General features: G+C 50.9%; 1 protein-coding gene across 7 annotated transcripts in view; it reads left to right on the top strand.

Moving 5' to 3' along the window:
- Positions 1-16209, top strand: part of EVC (EvC ciliary complex subunit 1) — a 61561-nt gene that overhangs the window by 11021 nt on the left and 34331 nt on the right. For 3 of the 7 annotated variants that reach the window (XM_081812649.1, XM_081812647.1, XM_081812648.1), the window contains exons 3-8: positions 848-931; positions 2985-3217; positions 4541-4625; positions 9709-9807; positions 12772-12909; positions 15961-16119. In XM_081812649.1, the coding sequence (XP_081668775.1) occupies positions 848-931; positions 2985-3217; positions 4541-4625; positions 9709-9807; positions 12772-12909; positions 15961-16119 (798 nt within the window). Of the gene's footprint in view, positions 1-813; positions 932-2984; positions 3218-4540; positions 4626-9708; positions 9808-12771; positions 12910-15960; positions 16120-16209 lie in introns of all 7 variants that reach the window. The other 4 variants (XM_081812650.1, XM_081812652.1, XM_081812651.1 and 1 more) reach the window with 4 other exon arrangements.

The raw sequence follows: 16209 nt of genomic DNA on the forward strand, positions 1-16209 counted from the left end.
GCAGTCCTGGGAGGGTGGATACGGTACCTGTTTTCTGTCTGGGAAGACTGAGGCTCAAAGAGACGTGAAAAGACTTGCCCAACCACTTTTCATTTAAGGGTCTGATCCAGAGTCTTGCATGAATATTGCCATGTGGAAGTGTTTACACCTTTGGCAACGCTAAAACTATTCTGTTTCTTTTTCCACTAAAAGGTGGGTCACAATTTTTAGGAAAACTTATTAATTATTGCCATGTTATTTAAATACATATTTCTTCCAAAGCTGAAGATCTAGAATTAAATAAGGAATGTACTATATAACATCTGTCTGTGCATCCACCCATCCATTTATCCATCCACCTTTCCATCATCCTCCCATCCATCCATCCACCCATTTGTCCATCTGTCCATCCATCCATCTCTCCATCTACCTATCTACCAATTCGTCCATCCATCCATCCACCCACCTGCCCATCCATTTTCCCATCCACCCATGTGTCCACCCATCCATCCATCCATCCACCCATTTGTCCATCCATCCATCCACCTTTCCATCTACCTATCCACTCATCCATCCATCCATCCATCCACCTGCCCATCCATTTTCCTGTCCATCCATCCATCCATCCCTCCATCCATCTATCCATCCATCCATCCCTCCATCCATCTATCCATCCATCCATCCATCCATCCCTCCACCCTTTCACCCAGCCACCTAGCAGGTGAACACCTACTTGGATCTAAATATGCCTGCTATGGTCCCTTCCTGAGGCCACCGTTACAAATGGGATGTGACAGTTCGGTAACTCTTAGTGGTTTATCTTTCCTTTTACAGAAAGCGCCCCATGCCATTTGTTCTTCCTTCCCAGGAATGTGACCCAGCTTTCAACAGCAACATCACAGCATTTGCTCTGAAGGCAAAAGTCATCTATCCCATCAATCAGAAGTTCCGGGTGAGAGTCCTCAGCTCCGTCTGAGAAATGTGATTACTCAGTAAGGTGCTAGAGATTGGGGCAGGAGTAGGCAGATGAAGTGTGTGATTTTGGGTCCTGTCTGGGGGTTTTACAGCAAGTCCTTTTAATAGGGATAATTTTGAAGCTTTGTGATGGAGCAAAACTTTAGGATGAATTCACTTTATGACAGCGTTGTCGGGGACAGGGTATAGCAAGGTATCCCCAGGAACAGCAGGTGACAGCCCAGTTGGGCAGCATTCTGCCGTTCTAGGCTAATACAAACATGGGCACAGACGCAATGACTAGCCTTGCTCCTCACTCACACATGCCCCCCCCCACGTTACTGAACACGTCCTGGGGGGGCTGGCACAGTGCTAAGCATTTGTCACGTGATAGGCATTTCATATAAGGTAAATCATACAGTCATTGCCTCTTTGTGCATAAGGAAACTGAGGCCCAGAGAGGCTAATGACCTGCCTGAGGTCACCTGGCTGCAGGTCTTACAGCTGAAGCTGGGAATTCACACCTGTGGTCAGGAGTTTTGCAGATATCAGCAGATCCCACGGTGTTTCCAGGGGCCGTTGACCTGTGAGAGTCTCCATAAAGGAAAGAGTCCCTGGTCCAGTACTGGAGAGAAATGCAACTCGCTCTCCTGCCCATAAAGAGGACAGGCTCTGGAGTCACACAGACTCCGTCTTAATTCCCACCTCGACCATTTTCTGTGGGCCATTTCCTGACTCAGCCTCCGTTTCTTCATCTGGAAAGGGGGCCGCTGGGCCCTCCTGCCTCCCCCGGTTGTTTGAGGGTCAAATGATAATAGACATAGGGCTTAGCATAGTGTGTGACATCTGAGCGCTCAGTATTTGTTCATTTTTTTTCAATGATTATTTGCTTTTGAAGACAGCTGGAGCCAGGCTCTGCAAAGTCCTGCACCAAAGACATGATTTCACCTCACCTAACACAGACTTTCCCGAATTAATTTTTCTGCGGAACCCTTACTTACGGGGAGCAGTAACCGGAACTATTCCCAGGAGCACGCATTGGGAACTGCTCCCCGCACTTAGCTATCTGGTGGGCGGTTGAAGGGGCCAAACTCCCAGAGCGGGAGCGTGATTCATCGTCCACAGCCCTGGCCAGGCAGGCTCCTGGTGGGCACTGGGATAATCCAGTGGTCAGGACAGCATCGTCCTCACCCTGGAGGCCCTCACCGTCTGGGCAGAGCCTGTAGGATGGTGTGTGAGCCCGGGCAAGACAGAAATGACCAGAGGCCTGCAGAGGCCTGCGGAAGCCTGCGTGGGCTGGGAAGGACTCTGGGTCTGTGTCTGGGGGGAGGGATGCTTCCGCCCAGCAGACAGTGAGCGAGGGCTGTTTCAGCAGGGGGACCAGAGTCTGGAAAGGCCCAGAAGTCTGAAATGACAGGGGAGGTTTGGAGCTGGCAGCCAGCTCAGGAGTGCTTGGGCAGGCACATCCTGGAGCAGCGAGACAGGCTGGACAGAGGTGGCAATGGACAGCTGATGAACCCTCCAGCCACGCTAGGCACTAGGCTGTCACCTGGCATGGTCATGGCAGTGCATGGGGCTTGAGTTCCTTGATAAGAGCTTTGGGCCTATCCAAGGGCAGTGGGGAGCCACCTCGAAGGCCTGGGGTTGGGAGGGTGATGCCCAGGTCAGCGTAGATGGGGAAGAGCTAGGTGGTCAGCGGGTTGGCAGACAGAGCACACCCAGGGGTCTGAGCCAGTGGCGGGAGAGGGAGGGGGGCCGGCGGACTGCTGTGGAGGTCAGAGTTGGCAGCCGAGTGTGGGGTGCAGGTGGGCCACCGGGGAACAGACCCAGGCTAACAGCTAAGGGGTAGGAGCCTGTTGTACAGAGGCTGGCCTGCTGGGGACAAGAGCCATGACATGGGTCCCTGGGGCGTGGACGTGACCCTGGGGGAGAAGCTCTACCTGTTCACTCCCCTCCCAGTCTGCCCCCACCTGGCCTTCCTGGTGGAATTACTGAAGCAAAGTCACAATAGGCCCCATGGACTGAGTGTGCTTTCTCTCCCGTCACCCCAGCCCCTGGCCGACGGTTCCTCCAATCCTTCCCTGCATGAAAACTTAAAGCAGGCTGTCTTGCCAAACCAGCCAGTGGAGGCTTCCCCCTCCAGCAGCCTGGGGAGCCTGAGCCAGGCCGAGAAGGAGGACTGCAGCTCCTCGTCCAGCATCCACTCGGCCACCAGCTACGACAGGTTCCTGAGTCGCACCTTCGTCCGGGCCAACAGCTTCCCCGAGGCGCTGATCTGTGAGAGGTAAGGAGGGGGAGGCGCGGGGAAGCCGACCAATGGACCCTGTCTCTGTCGGTGTTGGGAATGGAGGCCCAGAGAGGTTAAGCAAGTCAGCCACGGACACACAGCCACACAGCATCCGAGCCGGGGCTCCCCAGCTGCCGTGGTGGTGGTGGCCAATGTGGGGGTTATGGACCCTGGCCTGAGCCCTGGGGAGAGCCCCGTTAGGGGGCCTCACTGAATCACTGACGTGCCCTGGGCCCGCATAACAGCAGCCAGCACGGATTAGATGCCTTCTGTGTACCAGGCAGAGTGCTGAGCACTTCGCAGGGATTAATTATCTCGTGAGGATGACCGGGTCTGTCTTCTTCAGTGCAGCGTCCCCACTGCACAGCGGGACCCTGGGGCAGGTTCAGGGACAGATGAATAAAAATGAATCAATCAATGAACTAATTCCTACGAATGACCCTATGCAGTAGGTGCTATTATTGCCCTCATTTTACAAAGAGTAAAAGGAGACAGGCTGAGTAGCTTGCCCAAGGTCACACAGCAGGTGAGTGATGGAGCCGGGTTTGGCTTATCTCCAAAGTCCATGCTCTAAATCACCAAACCACTCAGCACACTGGAGAGGCCCAAGAAACTGAGTCAGCACATCTGTGCTTCAGTCCTCAGACCTCTCTGCTCTGTGAAGTTCGGTGAGTCCAAGTGGCCCTTCCTCGGTGAGATGAACCAGATCCGACCTCCGCTCAGGACTGTGGAAGGAGAGGGCCCAGACCCTGAGCTGGGTGCTGACCTGGACGGTGGCTCAGCCTGCTGGCTGGGAAGGGCTGTGGATGAGCTTTGGGACTTAGTGGCCTTGTCACAGTTTGGGTGGGGGTGTGGCCATTCAAAGTGCATTTGCCCTCGCAGGACAGATGGTCCAATCCGCCCTGCCACTTACCTGCCCCGTGACCGTGTGACCGCTACTTGACTTCCTAAGTCCGTTTCCCCATCTGTGAAATGGGCATGAGAACGTCTGCCTGCAGGGCAGAGGAGAGGTGACACGTGACTCAGGTATTCCGATGCCGGCAAGGGGTGTGATCCCTCTTTGCTCCCACCTCCGACTCTTGCTGCCTCCTGCCCTTCACGTCTCGGGCAGCTGTTCCCCTCTGGTCACAAGTGAGTTTCAGATAGTTCCCTTGATTCCTTCATATAAACCTGGGGCGGCTCTTAGGCGTCTCTGGGTGCTGCAGAACTTAAAATCTGGAGTCAGGATGCACCGAGGCTTGTACTGAGCAGGGATGCGCTAACTCCCTGGAACATCTCAAATACTCTCCGTGGCTTTCTGTTTCTCTTTCCACTTTTCAGTGTGGACCTTGACTTGTGTATCTATAACCTTCACTTAAAAGATCTGCTGCATCTGGACACGGCGCTGAGGCGGGAGAAGCACATGGTAGGTGGCAGGGTGGGCCGCTCGCCCTGTCCCGGGTCCTGAACGCGGCTCTCCGCGGGCACACAGTCCTGAGTGCCCTCTGGTGATGGGTGCTGGTGACCGTGGAGCCTCTGGGGCCAGAAGGGACAGAAGCAATGTGTGCCTGCTGATGGGGCGAGGGCTCTCCTTTACTGGGAGCTGCGGGGCGAGGCAGACAGATGAGACCCTCGTCCCACAGGTCACCTCCTGGTGGACACAGGTAAAAGGTGTTGGAAAGAGAGGCATTTTTATTTTTTATTTTAAATTCAATTTAATTAACATATGGTGGATTATTAGTTTCAGACGTAGAGGTCAGTGACTCATCAGTTGCATATAACACCCAGTGCTCATCCCATCACGTGCCCTCCTTCATGCCCATCCCCCAGTTACCCCATCCCCCCACTCCCCTCCCCTCCTGCAACCCTCAGTCTGTTCCCTAGAGTTAGGAGTCTCTTATGGTTTGTCTCCATCTCTGATTTCATCTTATTTTATTTTTCCCTCCCTTCCCCTATGGTCATGTTTTGTTTCTTAAATTCCACATATGAGTGAAATCATATGGTATTTGTCTTTCTCTGACTGACTTATTTCGTTCAGCATAAGACCCTCTAGTTCCATCCATGTCGATGTAAATGGTAAGATTTCATCCTTTCTGATGGCTGAGTAGTATTCCACTGTACATGTATACCACATCTCCTTTATCCATTCATCTATCAGTGGACATCTGGGCTCTTCCCATAGTTTGGCAATTTTAGACACTGCTGCTATAAACATTGGGGTGCAGGTGCCCCTTTGGATCACAACGTTTGTATCCTTGGGGTAAATACCCAGTAGTGCAATTGCTGGGTCATAGAGTAGCTCTATTTTCATCCTGAGGACCCTCCATCCTATCTTCCCGAAAGGCTGCACCAGCTTGCATTCCTGCCAGCAGTGTGAGAGGGGTCCCCTTTCTCCCCAAGCTCGCCAGCATTTCTGAAGGAATGCTAATAGTAACAACAATGTTGATGCGCACCGACTTTGATGTTGCTCACTACGAACTGGGCCCTGGGCGTGTCACACCGATGGTCAGCTGTGAACCTCACCGCAGCCTGGAGGGGTGGGTGCTGTTATTATCCCACATTACGGACAAGGAAATGGCGGTGCAGAGAGGACTCGTCCAGAGTCGTAAAGCCCTAAGTTGGAGCTGACATGGGAAGTCTGGTACCTTTTCAGAGGCCTGCTTTCTCTGAGTGGATGAAGGAGCAGCGAGGAAGCCAAAGAGACACATCCCACCAAAGCTGCGGAACCCCCGGGCAGGGCTGGCCAGGCCTTGGGGCCACGGAGCTTCAAAAGAGGAGTTCTTCCTCCCGAATTATCGAATGAGGGATGAGACCTACGGGGGGCGGGGGAGGGGGCTGTTGGAAAGAGAATGGGAGACTGGTTGATGGAGAGGGTGACAGAGACAGACATGCCCACGGGGTGCTTCATTAGACACTGGAAAAATAGAAACATCAAGTTGCAGATGCAGTAGAAAGACACGGGGGCTCTGTGAGAGCAGGATGGGCCTCATAAACAGGGGCTGGAAACCAGAAATCATACCAGGACTCCGGAAATAGAGCCTGTTCCCGCGGCCCGACGGTCCTGGAAGAGCCCGTGGCCTTGAGGCAGCGTCCCACGTGCAGCGGCAGCCTGCTCTCCTTCCGCCACATCCCGTCCCGCTAGCCAGCAGGTGGCCCTGGCAGTCCTCTCAAAGGCTCTGTGCTCCCGGGAGGGCCGACGGTGTCTGTGCTCAGAGCCCCATCCGGCTGGCCGCCTCGGCCCCAGAGCAGCCAGCAGATGCCCGCGGGGAAGCAGCTTGCTGTCACGGAGAAGGCATCCACCATCACTCGTCTGCGTGACGGAGCCTCTCCTTCCTGCCCGGCACGGTACCAGGGACGGCCCCCACCTGTGTGGGGCCCACTCTCCGGGGGGAGAAGGCAGTGAACCGCACAAACGCACCACGGCAGACAGTAGTGTGGAGCAGACCATACGGCGCCGTGAGCGTGTGGGGTGGAGGGGACTGAGTGAGTGTGGGGCAGATGGCCAGGCTTCCCTGGAGGGAGACCCGTCAGCTGGAAGCTGGGGAAGGAGCCCTAGACTAGGAGTCAGAGACTTGGGTTCTGGTCCACCCTCCCACACGGATGAGCTGTGTGACCTTGGGTAAGTCACTTCCCCTCTCTGGGCCACTTTAGGAAAGGTATAAAGATAATGTTCTTCAGCTCTCACCCCATAGAATTACTAGGAAATGAAGCTGTCCTACTTTGAAGGGTCTGTGTAGACAGAGCTCCAGGCTCTGCCGGGCTGTGTGACCAGCACCATCGCAAACCCGCCTGTGAAGCACGAAAACTCTGCTAGGCTAAGCCCTCTAAATGCCTGATCTCAAGGAAGCCTTACTGTTGTTTTTCACTCACGAGGAACCTGAGACTCAGAGAGGTCGGGTCAGTTGCCCCAAATCACACAGCTGGTGAATGGCAGACACAGAACCCAAATGAGGTCTGAGTGCAAGGTCTGTGTGCCTGCATACAGTAGGTGCTCCACAGAAATGTGCCCACGGACGCTGACACCGCCCTGGGGGACCCCTCTCCACCCGTGGCCTTTCCCTCCCTGTGGGGCATATCTTCGTTGTGTGCGGGACCTGGGGAACTGCACCAGCACTCATGGAGACCTCAAGTTCCATTTCTCTGGGAGAGATCCGTCCACACAGGTCAGTTCAGAAGTGACTCAGACCGAAGCTGGGGGGGTCACTGTATTGTGCAGTGGAAACTGCCCTAACGCTGTGTGTCCACTCTGTGTCACTAACAAATTAAAAAAAAAAGTGACTCAGAGCAGATGTGACTGTCATGCAGGCCAGGAGCTCAGAGCTCCCTGGTGGTCCTTGGGGGAGAAACTGGCACTTGCCTTGTCAGGAGGTAGACAGAAGCTGCATTTGACATCGTTAAAAGCAGAATGGCAGCGAGAACAGCAGAGATTAGGGGATGTGTGTGTTGGGGGGTTGCCAACAGAGGGATCATTCAGCCTAGGGGATTCTCCTGGTGCTGAAACATTCTCTATCTTGATTGTGGTGGTGATTGCATGAATCCGTACTTGGAGTAAAGTTGCATAGACAAACACACACACACACACACACAAATACATGTGACAATGAGTGGAAACGGAGTGAAGTCTGTAGTAACTGCATCGGACCAAAGTCAATGTCAGTTTGGGGTTTGATATTGTCCCACAGTGACGTCACATATTGCCCAGGCGACAGAACCCACGGGACTCTGTACTGGTTTGGCACCTTCCTCTGACTCTGTCTCTGTAATTTTTCCAAATTAAAAATTTTTTGAATTGAAAGGAGACAAGACAGTGCACATCACGGATTCAGTCTGGGGTCAAAACGAAAGTGGGTTTGAGACCAACATCTTGAGAAAAGAACGTCACCTTACGTGGCCTCGACTTCAGTGGGTAGAAAGCCAAGACGACATTGTGTTCCCAGAGCTCGTTAGCACTGACAAGCATAAGGAAGGTTGGTGGAAAGTTCTAGGTTCTGTCCCTCATGGCTGTCCCTTGTGACATGAAGCCAGTTATCCAGATTTCTCAGCCGAAGAGTACCTTGTCTATAAAATGGGGAAGATTGTACCAATGTCCTGCATGCTATAAAAACCAAATGGAATAATATACATATTAGCTTGGCATAGAACAGTGTTCAACAAACCTTAAAACAAGGGTTGCAAACTGTGGCCCTTGGGCCAATCCAGCCATGCCTGTTCTTGTCCCTATTGCCCACGGCTGCCTCGATGCTGGAACAGCAAAATCCGATGGTTGCAAAAGTGATAGTATGGCCCACAAACCCAGGAATGTTTACTGTGTGGCCCTCTAGAAAAAAACAACAAAAAACAGCGGAGAAAATCTTTAGGATCTAGAACTAAGCAAAGAGTTCTTTCTTAGACTTAACACTGAAAGTGTGACCCACACAAGGGAAAACTAATAAATTGAACCTCATCAGAATTATAAACTTGTGCTCTGCAAAAGACCCTGTTAAAGAGGATGGGGGAAAGAGAAGTATTCGCAAGTCACATATCGACAGGGGACTCGCACCTAAAACATATAAAGAACGCTCAAACCTCCATAGAAGTAAACAATCCAAATAGAAAAAGGGCAAAAGCCATGAACAGACATTTCACCAAAAAGGATATACAGTCGACAGGTAAACACACACGCACAAAATCAGATAAAAGATGCTCGACAGCATTAGCCATTACAGAAGTGCAAATTAAAACAATGAGATACATTTAAAAAATGAGATATGACTACACACCTCTCAGGTTGGCCAAAATAACAAATGGTGACATCACCAGACGCTGGCAAGGATGGGAAGAAACTGGATCCCACACGCATTGCTGGTGGGAATGCTGAGTGTCACACTGAAAAACAGGCAGTTTCTCACAAAACCCCACAATTGCACTCTGGTGCATTTAACCCCAGAGAATCTTATGTTCACACAGAAACCCGTACGTGGATGTTCTTACTAGTTTTATTTGCAATAGCCCCGAACTGGAAACACCCAGATGTCCTACAGCAGGTGAATGGTAGGTGTGGAGACAGCACCCTTGGACGGTCCTGGGTGTCCCCACTTACAAGAGGACCCTCTCTGGTGTAGAGGACACCTCCATCCATCGTGACAGGAGGCCGGAGTGGATGACTTTATACATCCCAGTTCCAAACTGCCTCTGATTCTTCCCACAAAGAAGCAACAACCCTTTGCCTTTTATGTTTTCTTGACTTGTATCGGGAAATGCAGAAGGACTGGCAAGAGCAGGCACCTAATGAACATTTCTTGAATAAATGAATGAAAAGCAAAAGAAGTGAAGCATTTTTTCTGAGAAGCTTTATGAAAATACAGTCCATTATAGGCTATTGTCATGATTTATAACCTGAGGTATTTCCCCCAGCAGAAAGTATGTGTGCGTGAAGAGAGAGAGAGAAGAAAGGGACAGAGGGAGAGATAGGAGAGGGAGATACCATTTCTAAGCCTTTCTCTTCATTATGTTTCCCTTCTTGGCAATAGATGTTTATTCAGATTTTAAAAATGTGCCTCCTTGATCTTCTTCCTAAAAAGAAGTCTGATGATGAATTATACCAGAGGATTCTTTCAAAGCAAGAAAATGTGAGTAAGTCTTCAATCTATATTTCAAGGTTACTTAAAAATAGCTTATCACGATATATAAAACATAATATCATAAGAAACTATTTTTTCACGTGTAAGAATAATTTATTACAATATATGCTTTTGAACACAATGCAATTATGTAAAAATATGTGTACAAATACAAAAATGACCATAGGTATTATTAAAATTTGAAAAATATTGAAAGCAGGAAAACGAATAAAGAATATTGGTCATACCTGCTACTCAGAACCACTGTTACTGTTATCTTCTGAACAAGGTTGGGTATTTTTATTTACTTATTTTTTAAGATCTTTATTTGAGAGAGAGGGAGAGAGAGAGAGCAGGGGGAGGGGCAGTGGGACAGGGAGAGAGATTCCCAAGCAGACTCCATGCTGAGCGCAGAGCCTGATGCAGGGCTCAATCCCAGGACCCTGAGATCATGACTTAAGCTGAAATCAAGAGTGAGACACCCAGGCGTGCCTGGGGCTCAGTTGTTAAGCGTCTGCCTTCGGCTCAGGTCGTGATCCCAGGGTCCTGGGATCGAGCCCCGCATCAGGCTCCCTGCTCAGCGGGAAGCCTGCTTCTCCCTCTCCTACTCCCCCTGCTTGTTTTCCCTCTATCGCTGTGTCTCTCTCTGTCAAATAAATATATAAAATCTTAAAAAAAAAAAAAAAAAAAGAGTGAGACACTGAACCGACCGCACCAACCAGGCACTCCTAGGTTTTTGTTGTTGTTGTTAAGTTTTTATTTATTGATTTGAGAGAGAGAGAGAGAGCTCAAGCAGGCAGGGAGGTTAGAGGGAGAAGCAGATTCCCTGCTGGGCGTGAAGCCCAATGTGGGGCTCAATCCCACAACCCTGAGACCATGACCTGAGCCAAAATCAAGAGTCAGACACCCAACAGACTGCGCCAACCAGGCGCCCCTAGGTTGGTATTTTTAAATACCTAATTAATTTATTGGTTTTAACTGTTTATACTATGGTGCATTCTACTCCTCTCAGGCTTTTATATGGAGTTTACGTTGCTTTATGTGCAGTGAAACGAGCCAGGTCTTGGAGTCTGACTGGTGGAGGTTGATACCCTGGTTCTTTCTTTCACAAACTCTCAGAATCCCAGGTTCCTCCTGTGCCATGGGATAGTGATTCCCGTCCTGTGGGATCATGGAAGGGCTAAGAGAAGTGTGTATGAAGCACCTAGCAAAGTAATAGTTAGACCCTGAATCATGATGGCTGCGCACATCTTCCTGCCAACCACAACAACCATCTTCCTCATCCTCACCACCACCAGCATCTTCCTCATCATCCTCATCATCACCACCGCCACCACCATCTTCCCCATCACCGCCCCATGAGATGTGGGGGATTGGGAGGGCATGTTTTTCCCCCATTCCTCTGGATCTCATGGGGAAGGATGAATCACTGCACCCCAGGAAGGAGGTGGTGCATCATCACCGTCACCATCCTCAGGACCACTGCTACCAGGATTGTCCTCATCAGGCAATGCACACGTATTACAGTGCATTTCACGCATGATTTTATTCCATCTTCACAGCAGCCCTGTGAGTGGCCATTATTATTATTTTTGTTTACAGCAGAGGAAACTGAGGCTCACTGAGTTTCAGTGACTCCCCAGTGAATAAATAATGATGATCATGGTGATACTGGACATTCCACACATAATAATGAAGTGGGGTTCTAGTGCAAGAGTAAGAGCTTTGCCGTCTGCAGACCCCGGATCTGACTCCACCTCCAGCACCTGTAGGGCCTGTTAACCACAGTGGTGGTGGTGCTTGCTCACGATGGCCCCCGGACTTCTAGAAGGGGACAAGCAGTGCCCAGAACCCGCAGCTGCTCTTGGGAGAGAAGCGGCGTGACGGGGACGCGTGCAGTTGGAGGAGTGGGCATCTGGGGTCGGTGGGGCTGAGGGACCAGCCCAGCGCGCCACTTCCTGCCACTGCAAGGAGACTCCGGAGGAAACACCCCAACTCCCCGAGTACCGGGCTCCTCAGCTGGAAGGAGCCAGCCCTGCCCTGTCGAAGCGACCCCGCGAGGGCCCGACACCACGCACGGCCTCGGCTGGGACGCGCAGAAGCAGTTTTTATGGGCATCGTTTTCCCTAGTGAAGCTGGGGGCGCGCCGGGGCGGATTCCAGGTCTCCCAGCACAGTTCTGGAGAAGACAGGGCTCCTCCCAGCCTTCACCTCGGGGCCAGAGGGACTCCCTACAGAGGGTACCCCCGTCCTTCCCCCATTCTGAACTGATAACAAAGGGTCAGGGACAGGCGCACAGAAAAGTCGGCTTCACTACGGAGAGGCCAGCTTGGAGGACTCAGCTTCCGCACTCTGGATCCCAGAATTCGCCAGATTGCCTGCCTCGGTGTTGACCACGCCCACCACCTCTGCGGCAGGCCCTTTGCTGCCCAGCGCACCGTGAGCCGAGGACACGCCACAGCCATAGCCTCCCCATGAACGGCCCATGCCAAAGAGGAAGAGGCTGGACAAGCTAAGGGTGCCACTTCCTGCTGTTGAACCCACCAATCACATCACGTCCCGCCCTCCCTGGGTTGTAGTGACTAATCCTTCCCCACGGAAACCAGAGGAGTGGGGAAGAAGCATTCCCTCGCAACCCCCTGGAGTCACGGCATTTTCCAAGACTCCGTAAGAAATGAAAGAGACTAATTTACCATTTTTTTTAAGTATGTTCTATTTTTTTTTTCGAGGGGAGGGAGGGAGCAATATAGAAGAAAAGAATCCAGTATTCTTGGGACTCTATGTCTAATGAGAAAGATAGATTTCTATCATCAGACTTAAGTAGGACAATGCCAGAGCAGCTAATTATGGTTAAGAAATATTTTGTGATAATGTGGTGAAAGATGAAAGCATTTCTTTTCTAGAATTTAAGATATATTAGATTTTTCCTTTGTTTATTCCCACCACCACCCCCACTTTTTTCTGTTTTCCCCAGGACTTGGAGGAATTAGAAAAGGGACTTCAGGTCAAACTGTCAAACACGGAAATGTTGGGGGCTGGTGATTCTGAATACATCACTCTGGCAGATGTGGAAAAGAAGGAGCGAGAATACTCTGAGCAGCTAATAGATAATGTATGTGATGGATTTTTTTTCTTTTTCCTTATAAAAACCTTGGTTTCTGGGGCAGTTAAATTAGCAAGATTAAAGAGATGGCACCTAGAAGCATGTTTAAGACTTGAAATCCCTGATGTGTTCTGCCCCAAAGCCAGTGATCCAGTTTCAGAAAGTAAGTAATAGAGAAGGTATAATGAAGGGGCGAAGATTTACAGAGTTTTTTGTTTTTAAAGGAATCCCCCTTGTTTAAATTTTAGATTGATCTTTTTGTCATTCAAAGCAAAGTTTGCTCTAACCCTGTATGTCATTCCCGCCCTGTGGATTAGAGCAGACGCTAGCTGCTAACTTTTCGACCCCAGGCATCACTTATAAATACCTGCTTTAAATTCCAAAGAGGGTGGCTTCCTTCAAATACCCCTTTTTTGTATTTCCATTCCACTATCCCCTGTTCCTATATTAGGTATTAAACAGGGTTTTGGGGGGGGTGGTTTTGGCACCCAAGCACTGTGCTGCACACTGGGGATTCAGAATGCCCTTGGACCTGGCCTTGCCAGAGATGCACAGGCTAGCTTAGTAGGGGGACTGACAGGTGAGCAGATTTGGATTTTATAGCTTACAAGCATTGTGACAGATGAAAACACCAGAAGGTGGAGGCGCAGTGGAGAGAGGAATCCGTTTTATCCTAGGGTTAGGAAAATCTTCGTAGAAGAAAAGACCCATCGAGAGGCCTTTTGGGAGAAGTGTGGGTGGATGCTGGCCTGTGGGCAGGCAAAGAAGGGAGCCAGGGAGGACTGAGGAGAAGCAGAGCCAGAGAAAGCCAGAGATCTGGACTGAGGGTTTTCATCTTGTGCCAAGGAGGTGGGAGTCACTGCAGTTTGGCAGCAGAAGGCAGCTGGATCCTTTTCTGTCTTAGAAGGACAGCTCGGGACGCTCAGTGGAGGATAGGTATGTGCTCTGGGGCTAGGGCAGTAGGAAAATTTCATGAAGGCAGTTGCGATAGGAATAGAGGGGTAAGAAAAAGTGGGAGAGCTGATAGGGTAGCAGAAAATGAGGTTTGGAAGAGAAGAGGGTGTAAAGGATTAGTTCTATGGAAATAAGGATCCCAGAATGAGAAGCAAGTTGGGAGAGGAGCTGGTGAGCCCTGACTTGACATCTTGAGGTGGAGATGCCCGAAGATGGAGAGCCTCCACTAAGCTTGGGTCAGAGGACATGGGGAGCGAGGTTGTTCTTGGCATGAGTGGCAGAGGGAGGGTGCTCAGCCTGGATTCCTGGGTCCACGGGCTCCCCAAAGCAGTGGACCCGCGCATCCGCATCTGCGTATTTCAGGCACATGATTCATAGTATGCCCAGGATTCTTGGACGTATGGTGACCTTCAGCAGTGGAGACGCCCTGGCCTAGGGTGTGTATAGAAAGGGTAGGGAAAGGCACCTGGTGCCCAGTCTGGGATCCTGCCAGCATTTAAAGGGGGGGGGGGGGCCAAGGAGAATTGAGACAAGAAGGCAGAGTATGGACTCTGAGGGACCGGGAGAAAACCATGTCACGGACGCCAAGAGAATCAAGAGTTTTTAAGAACAGAGTGGGTATCCCGGCTCTCTGGGGCTGGCGGAGAAGCAGCAATGCTGGCTGGACATCCAACTCTGTTTGGAGGTGGGAGGATGTCACAGGTGATAATCACGTCCTCTTAGAGCAGTCGGGAGGGAGGGCAACTGGTGGGGGGCCGGGAGCAGGAGGGAGGCCAGAGGTTTGATGGATGGGCTGCTGCCCGGCTGGGACACAGGTCCCTGGGGGCACAAAGGGCCTGCCCACCCTGGTGTGGGCTTCCTCTCAGCCGTGCGTGGCCCCTGGGATGTGGCTGCTCAGAGTGACTCAGTGTTTCAGGTTGCATTTGTCTCCACCTTTCCGCCGTGCCACAAGGTCAGGGCAGGCTTCTGGTGCTGCTCAGCCCCAACCCTTCCCATGCCCGTGCCCTGTGCCGCAAGAGGTGCCCAGACGAATTTAGAAGTCGGAGAGGCCGAGCCACGATGGAGAAAAGCCACAGCTTGGGGAGTTCAGGGGATCTGCCCCAACTCTGCCCCTGCCTCCCAGCTCTGTGACCCAGGACCGGTGACCTAACTTTCTGAGGCTGTTCCTGCAGCCGGGCCTATATAGACATTTTACCTGGACACAAAATGGGTGAGGCACAGAGCCTGGCACCTACCTGCATGCCGGAAAGGGAGGTGGTTATGACTGCTAGTATCCCGGTTCTTGGAGCTCTGAGAGGCTGGATGAGCCTTGACATTCTCAGCCACTCAGTGATTCCCACCTCTCCTCCTGATAAGATGGGGGGTGAGGAAAGCTATTTTATTTTATTTATTTTTTATTTTTTAAAGATCTTATTTATTTATTTGACAGAGAGAGACATAGCAAGAGAAGGAACACGAGAAGGGGGAGTGGGAGAGGGAGAAGCACGCTTCCCAAGGAGCAGGGAGCCCGACGCGGGGCTCCATCCCAGGGCCCTCGGACCATGACCTGAGCCGAAGGCAGATGCTTAACAACTGAGCCACCCAGGCCCCCAGAGGAAAACGATTTTAAAGCAGAATGTTTTCATGGTCAGCACTGTCTCTGCCATATTGCTCTTCTGTACTTTTAGAGCAATAACTGAAATGTAAATGGCCATCCGTGCTTTTATTTCCAGAACACGGTTAATCCCTTTTGGAGATATGGAAGCTTCCAGGATCACACTGGCAAATTTCACACACTCCCCAGGCAGCAATTGTGGCCTGTTTAAGAGTCTTTAAGCTGTTTACACTGGGTGATCTCATTGTGCCTGCCTTCCTTATCAGCAGAGCATTGGTGTTTGCTGAAAAGCCATCTTGAAACTGACTGGCACCTACAATACACCAGGGAGGAACCTCTCTATAGAACTCGATTATTGCCAAGATAAACTCGTTCCCAATTGCAGAAGTGTTTAGAATCTCAGTGTGTGATAAGGAATGAATTGTAATTATCAAGCATGAACCGTCTAGCTTTGTAACTTTCTTAAATAAGTTTTCTACACCCACCTCTTGCTTTTCATTCTCATTTCACAGATGGAAGCTTTCTGGAAACAGATGGAAAACATCCAGCACTTTCTTATGGACCAATTTAAGTGTTCCAGCTCCAAAGCCCAACAGCTCATGATGATGCTCACAGAAAGAATGATTGCAGCCGAAGGGTTATTGCGTGATTCTCAGGATTTGCAGGCTCTGGTATGCTGAAGGGGGCAGGGAAGGAACCTGAAGATACTCACACTAGGGATGTGGAATCCAGAAGCTTGATGCGCCGTAGAGATCAAGTCG

The sequence above is a fragment of the Leptonychotes weddellii genome, chromosome 2 (assembly GCF_054177405.1).
Source record: "Leptonychotes weddellii isolate Sample4059 chromosome 2, ASM5417740v2, whole genome shotgun sequence".
NCBI classification, from domain to species: Eukaryota; Metazoa; Chordata; class Mammalia; order Carnivora; family Phocidae; genus Leptonychotes; species Leptonychotes weddellii.